The sequence below is a fragment of the Pinus tabuliformis genome, chromosome 6 (assembly GCF_031772625.1).
Source record: "Pinus tabuliformis cultivar Carrire ecotype Pingquan chromosome 6, CPIR1, whole genome shotgun sequence".
Classification (NCBI taxonomy): Eukaryota; Viridiplantae; Streptophyta; class Pinopsida; order Pinales; family Pinaceae; genus Pinus; species Pinus tabuliformis.
The window spans coordinates 2083204331-2083212902 of NC_142292.1; the positions used below are offsets into that span (position 1 = coordinate 2083204331).

At 43.1% G+C, this 8572-nt stretch overlaps 1 protein-coding gene across 1 annotated transcript; it reads left to right on the forward strand.

Moving 5' to 3' along the window:
• The first annotated feature begins 7559 nt into the window (after positions 1–7559).
• LOC149267573 (uncharacterized) lies at positions 7560–8228 on the forward strand. The gene has a single exon (XM_089412632.1). It carries the CDS (start codon positions 7560–7562, stop codon positions 8226–8228), a length of 669 nt encoding a protein of 222 aa, XP_089268758.1.
• Positions 8229–8572: the final 344 nt, after the last annotated feature.

Consider the following 8572-nt stretch of genomic DNA (forward strand, 5'->3'; position numbering starts at 1 on the left):
TGAGGCACCTTCATCAATGACTGTACGATGAATCGTTTTGGAATTGATGACAACCTGTATAAGGAATGCGATCTGGTGAGGTAATCTCAGCGTATGGCCTCCCAAGTCAAAAGTAATGAGGTCCGAGTCGGCCGGGTCGATGCCACCGATGGCCGATAGCAATGACTTCCTCTGAGAGGGGTAGCTCTAGAGTACTTCTAAGGCGGACATAGCTGATGGAGCTTGAGCTAAGTCCTCAACGATGCTGTAGTGTTGTGCAGCACGAGCATTTGGGTTGTAAGAAGATTTCCGGAGTACGCCTTTTGGAGGGGGTCGTATGGGCGTCTCAGTGCTAGGTCGCTCGATGTGGAGCGGGCCTGAACTGGACAGAGGAGCACTAGAGGGGATCTCAGGCTCTTTCCCGGCAGACGACGGATAATATTTTGTCCGAGTGCTGATGTGGATGGGAATCGTCCCAGCCATAAACACTTGAGAACCGAAGGAAGATGAGGATTGATCTGGATTAGCTACCATCTGAGTTTGCTGTGAGGGAAAAGGTTCTTTGAGTACAACAGGAGTCCCAGGAGCGCCTTTCAACAAATAATTAACCTCGGACCCCCTGGGGCAGTCTCTGGTAAAGTGATCCTCATCGTAGATAAGACAAGGGTATTTGTGTTTGCGCTTGGCACTTTCCTCAGATGAGGGTTTAGGGGAGTCCGGCTTCGGTTGATCCGGCTTACTCTTACCTTTTCCTTTCTTCTTTCCTTTCGAGGCTTTGTCTACCGTGGTGGACTGGACGTCATTGACCTCGGAAGTATTACTCGGATGGGAAGTAACTTGAGAAGTATTTTCATTCGAAGCATGTGATTTTTGCTTCCCAGGGTTTGTAGGATTCTTCTTCGGAGTTGAGTTTACGGAACCAATAATACCGTCAACAGATGGAGTTCGCAAGGCTTTTGAGGTTCCTGGTCTCGGGGCATCAGGCAAATAATCATACAGTGTACCTGACTAAGAGTAAACCAGGTCGAGGTACTGAGCACGCGCGATAGCTTGCTCTTCAGTTACACATGCCCCCATAGCGATATCCCGTGCTATTGGACTGACGAAGGAAGTCGTAAACCAGTCGGTGAGAAGATGATTGGGAATCGGAAACTTTATCAAATGTCGACACCGTCTCCATTCATGGATGTGATCAGAGATATGCGTAGCCGTTGTCTGTTTCAAAGATGTCAGGAGGTGTGTGCCTGTTTCATATCGAATAGGCAACTGAAAATGAGTGAGAAATGCCATAGCCAACGAGTTAAAATCCTGGAAGGATCCGCGAGGTAGCCCAATATACCACTTAGCTACGGAGCGAGTGAGAGTTCTTTGAAAAAGTCGGAGCCGAATCGAATCATCAAGCCATGAATTGGATGAACAGCAGAGGTGATAGGTCATGACGTGAGCTTGAGGATCTTCATTAGCCCTTCCTTCAAACTTAGGACAATCACCGGGAATCTTGGTTGGAACCGGACGCCAGTACGGATAATGGAAAATAGGATCATTGGTTAATTTGGACACATCCGGTAGTTCCAAGGTTGCTAAGAAGGGTACTTGATGATTAAAGGGCATCTGGGGCTGCGAGTAGGATGGAGTACCAGGGTTCCAACCAGTCGGTGGTTTCCCCCATTGGCTTGGTCCGGACGGACTCGGGCCCATAGGGTTTTGTCCGTAGGGATTTTGTCCGTAGGGACCCTGGTTTTTCCCCCCAGCGTTCCATTGATTACCAAACTGTCCTGCAGGAGCACCATACGGTTGTTGGTAATTCTGGTAAGGACTTACCTGTGGTTGTTGATAATTTTGATATGGGGCAAAGGAAGTTTTCCCTTGGGGTTTCTGGTAACCATAAGCCGGTTGGACTCCAAATTGATTTTGTGGGACAGGCGGAGTTTGATAGAATTGGACACCACCTTGAATTTGAAGACCAGGTGGAGTCTGGGGTCGAGCCTGGGGCCCAAAACCGGGTTGAGCTTGTGAGGCGACAACCATTTGAATACCGGGTTGGGCAGCTCCAGAAAGATGTCCTGTAGTTTGGGCTATCTGGCTGGAAAGTTGACCTGGTTGATACTGGGGTTGGCCCATCTGCCCAGAAGGGTGAACTTGTTGGGGTTGGGGTTTCCCTTTCACAACTAAAGGTTGTCCTGATTGGCTGGACGGCCAAGTGGGCTGGACAGTTGGTTGACCTGATTGGATTTGAGGCTGGCCAACATGCCCAGGTGCTTGACTATATTGGACGGTGGTGTGGAGCGATAAAAAGGGTCTTTTTCACCTCTAATTACCTTCACATTAATTATCAACCCAGGGACGACTTTTTATTTCAAGAGTGTACTCAGTCTGAGGCGGCTATTTACTCAAGAGTAATGTTTAGTAGTACAGCGTTCAGAAAATACAAGAGTAAACGGATGCTAAACTATGACTAAATTACTTCAAAAGGATAAAATCACACAAGACAGCTTATCAGTCAAGGGTGCGGAAACGGATGGAGATCTGGAATTGCGACTCACGGATGGAAGTGGGAGCTAGGGTTTCGTCGGCAGAACCAATGGTAGACTGAAAGGCTGCAGGCCTAACAAGGGGAAGAGGATCGCAGCGCAGGGAGGGTCCGGGCATAAGGACAATCCCAGAATAGCAACATTCATCAAATCATTTCCCACCGGAGAAAAGTAAAACGAAAACAAGAGAGAGCAGGGGCTGACCAGAACGATGGGTACGGAGCACGGGAGGGGAGAGATCCCCTCCTACAAAGCGGTGATAACAGGAGAAGCAAGGAAGGAAAGGCAGAGTGATGGAGAGCAGACCAATGAAGGAGAAACTTCAGAAGCTGGAGCACAAAGGCGAGCAGGATTCCCAAGCAAATGTCTACCAAGAGCAACGAACAAACCCAGGTTTGTAATCCCGCCTAGTAGTTTAGAAAACTACAGAAGCTACATGAGAGATTATTCTTTAATCTGCAAGTTCATAGGATATTGGCCAACAGCGAAAAACCTCATGAGATGGATTCAATAGAGGTGGAAACCAAAGGGTCACGTAGAAGTTAAGTTGGGGGCAAAGGGGTTTTTTACAGCCATATTCTCCAACCTAGAGGACAGAGAAAGGATCTTTGAGGAACAACCTTATTTCATGAACAATGCTGGTCTGTTCATGGGAGATTGGGTGGAGTGCTATAACCCAGATAAGGAAAAAATGTTATCTGCCCTGATATGGATAAGACTCTTTGGTCTGCCATCTGAATTCTGGAATCCAGAGATCCTCAAAGGCATCGGAAACTCAATAGGGTCTTTTGTTAAAGTGGCATAATCAACAAAGAGAGGAAAATACACCACTTATGCCAGAATCTGTGCATACATGAACATCACAAAGCCTCTCCCATATACCATAGAACTGGAATATCATGATGAGATATGGAATCAGCCAATAGACTACGAGCATATTCCATTCCACTGCAGAAGATGCCACGAGTATGGATATTTATATAGGGAATGCCCCATTACACTAGCTGAGAAGGAAAAGGAAGCTGAAAATGAAAGGAGAAATGCAGCAAGGAGAACAGGGGGAGACGAAGAGGATTTCAAAGAAGTTCAAAGAAGGAGAAAAAGAGGAAATAAACAGGGGGCAATGGGAAAGCAGAAAGAAACTCAGAAAACAGAATACTCAAATAAGTTTCAAGTCCTACAAGGAGAAGGCCTGGAAACAGAAGCAAGCGAGGAAGAAGAACTAGAAGGAATGGAGGTAAACGAGGAAAATGCAGATAAAGAAATTGACAAACTGAATAAAGACCAGAGAGTCAAGAATATAGAAGATACCCAAGAGGATCAAGGAGAAATGGAGATAGACCCACAAAAAACAAAAGGAGAAGAAGAGGAACAGGTAATGGCGAAACTCTTACAGGAATGGAAACGGCTTGACGAAAGATTCATCCCAGAAGAACAAAAACAGAGGTACAAAGAAGCATTCCAAAGATATAAGGAAAAAAGGGGACTAATAGGAGACAGGGAACACCAAAAAACAGAGAAACAGGAGGCGCAAATCATAGGAGTGGGCAACACTGGCAAGGGAGGCAAAAAACGAGGAAGAAGAACAATGAACGAAACGATACAAGATGTGGGAGAAATGTTGGTCAGCTCTGGAAGAGTGATACCTCTCTCAGAGGTATTCCAATCCCCCCCAAAACTGTTAAGATGATTATTACAAGCTGGAATATAAGAGGCCTTAGCAGCAAAGGCAAACAAAGGTATTTGAATGAGAGATTGAAAAAAGAAAAACCCAGTATAATGATTATACAAGAAACAAAAATCAGTACAGAGAAAATGAAAGAAATATTAAACAGGAACAGGAGTAGATATGACATGATGGGACAAGATGCGGTTGGGAGCGCAGGAGGTCTGGTTATAATCTGGAATCCTGAGGAAATTCAATTTAGGAATTGGATGAGCTTTCCAAGAATCTTAACAGGAACAGCTAGCATCATAGGCACGGATGAGGAGGTCTTTATAACAGGGGTATATGGACCGCATATCCAAAGCGAGAAAGAAAACTTCTTGCAAAATCTAAAAGCTTTAAGATGTCTAATTCCAGGAAAACAATGGATCATAGGCGGAGATTTCAATCTGATCAAGGCCGCAGGTGAAAAAAGAGGAGGAGTAAGGAGACTGGATAAGATAGGGGAACAGTTTGGAGATCTGATAAGGGAACAAAAGCTGATTGATATCCAAACCATAAATGGTAAGCACACTTGGAATAACCGAAGGGGAGGAGATAAGCAAATAGCCTCTCGCCTTGACAGATTCCTAATCTGAGAACAAATCATGATGAAGGATGTATTTATAGAAGCAACCATACTTCCAGTAGCAGGATCAGACCATTAGCCGATTAAGTTAGAAATTGACTTAAAACAAAGACCTCCTAACAAACCCTTCAGATTCGAAGCCTTCTGGCTAAGGAATGAAGGCTTGTTAGAGAAAATGGAAGAATGGTGGAGGACGAGTGATCAAAGAGGGAAGAATAAGATGCATACGTTCCAACTCAAGCTGAAGGATATGAAAAATAAATTAAAGAAGTGGAACAAAGACGAATTTGGAAATATTATAGAAGAAAAAAAGAGACTAGAACAAAGAATGGAAGAGCTTCAGCAGATAGATATCTTGGAAGGCATACAGGAGGAAAGATCAAAAGAAGAAGGTACTATATTAAACCAACTAGAAGAAAGAAGGAAACAAGAAGAATTTTTATGGAAACAGAAATCAAGGGTTCAGTGGCTGAGGGAGGGAGAGAGGAATACCAAGTTTTTCCATAAAGCAATGGTTCAACATAGACAAAGAAACATAATTTTCTCAATTAAAAATCAGGAAGGGCAAAGGATCCTGCAACATGAAGGAATTGAAAGAGTGCTGGTTAATCACTTCAAAAATATACTTAGAGAACCACAAACTGACAGATCTGAAGCTATTTCAAAGATAAGTAGGGAAATCCCAAATATGGTTACAAGAGATCAAAACCTGGCTCTCATGAGGAAAATTACGATGGAAGAAGTGGAGGATGTTGTCAAAAACATGAAAAGAAACAAAGCTCCCGGACCGGATGGTTATACAGTTGAATTCTTCCAAGCTGGGTGGCATTTCCTTGCAGAAGAAGTTTTAGAAGTAGTAGAAGAGGCCAGAATAAATCAAAGGATATGGCCTGGAATAAACTCAACCCTTCTGACTCTCATCCCTAAAACTAATCAGGCAGATCAAGCTGAAGGCTTTCGCCCTATAGCTCTGTGTAATGTCATTTACAAAATAGTGGCATCGATAGTAGCTCAGAGATTGAAATTGATCCTCCCAAGCATCATATCCCCAGAGCAAACTGGTTTTGTTGAAGGGAGGCAGATTTTGGATGGGCTAGTGGTGGCTCAGGAAGTAATCCATACACTGAAAACGAAAAAAGAAAAAGGTATGCTGATTAAATTAGACCTCTCAAAAGCATATGATAGGCTTAGCTGGAAGTATCTTGAATCGATCCTTAAAGCTTTCAGATTTTGTGATAGATGGGTGAATTGGGTTCTGAGTATGCTCTCTACCCCGAATTTCTCTATTCTGTTAAATGGGGCTCCTACAACCTCTTTCAATGCAACAAGAGGTCTCAGACAAGGGGATCCTTTATCCCCTTTCCTCTTCATAATAGCAGCTGAAGGGCTTGGCAGATACTTTAAAAAGGAATTAAGAGAGAATAAGATACAAGGCCTCAGATTGTGGGGAAATCAAACCACTGTTACACACCAACAGTTTGTGGACGACATAATGATATATTGCAAAGCAACTCTAAAAGAGGTGAAAAGGATAAAGAAAATCCTAGAGATATTTATGGAAGGCTCAGGGATGGAGGTTAATAATGAGAAATCTAGGACCTTTTTCTTCAACACTGTGGAGCCCATTAAAAATCATCTTACCAGAGTATTGGGATATAGGAAAGAGGACCTCCCTACCAAGTATTTAGGAACAATGTTGGACTCTTCTTCCCTCAAACTAGGAAACTGGAAGAATATTCTTGAGAAGATCAGGAAAAGATTGGAAAACTGGACTTTCAGAGCTCTGAATCTGGCTGCAAGGGTAGTCCTGTTAAAAGCCACTATACAGGCAATCTCGATATATCCTTTGTCTGTGATGGCTGCTCCGAAAGGAATATGTAACAAACTAGTAGAGATCTATAGAAAATTTCTGTGGGGAGGGCCAAAACAGCAAAAGAAGTGGGCCCTTTGCTCATGGAACAGTCTAATAAGACCAAAAGAAAAAGGTGGTTTAGGCCTCAGAGACCCATGGACTTTAAACCAAGTTTTAGCTGCCAAGTTGAGATGGAGATGGATACAAGGGGGGACAGATCTATGGAAAGAAATTTGGACAACAAAATATAATATGCCCCTCACCCCAGAAGAAATTTTAAGGGAGCAAGATATGCCACGAGGTTCAGATATATGGAACCTAACTATTCAAAGCAGAGATTTAGTGGATAATCATATATTTTGGGAAATCAAAGGAGGCCAGGTTGCAAGTTTCTGGGATGAAGCCTGGCAACAAAGGGAGAGATTGATAAACAGATAAGATTTACAAGATATCTACAGATCAGGCTTGGCAAGAAATCTCATTACAGTTAAATATTACTGGGCTGAAGCACAAGGAAATAAAGAATGGCGAGAATGGAAACCTCTGGAGGAATGGAAGAGGAATGCAACTGAGGACCAAAAAACTACTTTCAGAAAGGTAATGGAATCCAGGAAGATAAAAAAGAGGGAAGGCAGAGATATTTTGAGATGGGGCAAAGAAACGAAAGGAACATTCACAATAAAAGAAGCCTACAATGTAAAAACTCAGCAAGATCAGGGGGAGGAAGATCAAAAATGGAAAAGGATATGGAAAACAAAATGGTGGCCAAAGATAAAATTGTTTGCATGGTTGGTAGGTAGAAAGTGAATTCTAACATGGGATAGAATCCTAAAAAGGGGTTTCTCAGGCCCTTCAAGATGCAGCCTATGTTATTCAGAGGAGGAAGATCAGAACACCTGCTTAATGGATGTAAAGTTGCTCAATTTCAGTGGGAAAAAACAACAAATCTATTTTCAAAGTAAAATAGTCAGTAGAGCGTGGAGAATTATAGTTGGATTCAATGTATGGAACCTGTGGAAGGAAAGAAACTGTCAAATATTCAAAGGGAAATCATCAGGGACGGAGGAAATATGGAAGAGAACTCTAAGCCAAATTAGAGAATCAATCCTAGCAGAGAACTGGGTGGAGGAGGATTGGAAAACCTCAGAAACGGAAACAGAGATTTTAAAGAAGCTGAACCTTGATCAGGGGATGATTTATCATCACAAAACAAAGCAACACCAAACATTAGCTAATCAAGGACATGCAGTATATCGAAAGCCTCCTGAAGGTTTTGTAAAGCTCAATTTCGATGGCGCTGCGAAAGGAAATCCCGGACCAGCTGGTTTCGGTGGAATATTCAGAAATAGGCAAGGGGAAACAGAGTGGATTTATGCGGAAAATGGAGGAACCATGACCAATAATGAGGCAAAATTCACGGCTGTATATGAAGGCCTCAAAATTTCCAGAGGAAACAGTTACAGGAAGCTAGAAATTGAAGGGGATTCCACCCTTGTGGTTGAAACGATAAAGAAACTTATCAAAGGAAAGAAATGGGAAAGGTGGCAAAAAGTTGGAGAAATGCAAGAATAATCTGAGACATAGAGGAACTGCTGGAAGAAATTGACTACAAGATTACTTCACATGTTAGGAGAGAGGGTAATAAACCCGCTGATTGCCTAGCGAATTGGGGATGCAAAGAACCTCAGGATCGGATCAACGATAGCTGGACCAATCAGGTAATGCTGACAAAGTGGGACGGCCTTAAACAGCTCATCAGTAGTGATAATCATGATGTAGAACAAGGTTAATTACAACCTTGCGTGGAGCGGGAGTGAGATAATTAAGCAAGACCCGACGACAATTTGGAGAGGACAGAAGGGCGGCGCCCTTAACCATCCGACATCAGCATTAAATGATTTGGCAGTGAGACAGGG

Bases quoted from the DNA above. Each gene is read 5' to 3' on its own strand.
- LOC149267573 (XM_089412632.1), top strand. From the start codon at position 7,560: ATGGATGTAAAGTTGCTCAATTTCAGTGGGAAAAAACAACAAATCTAT.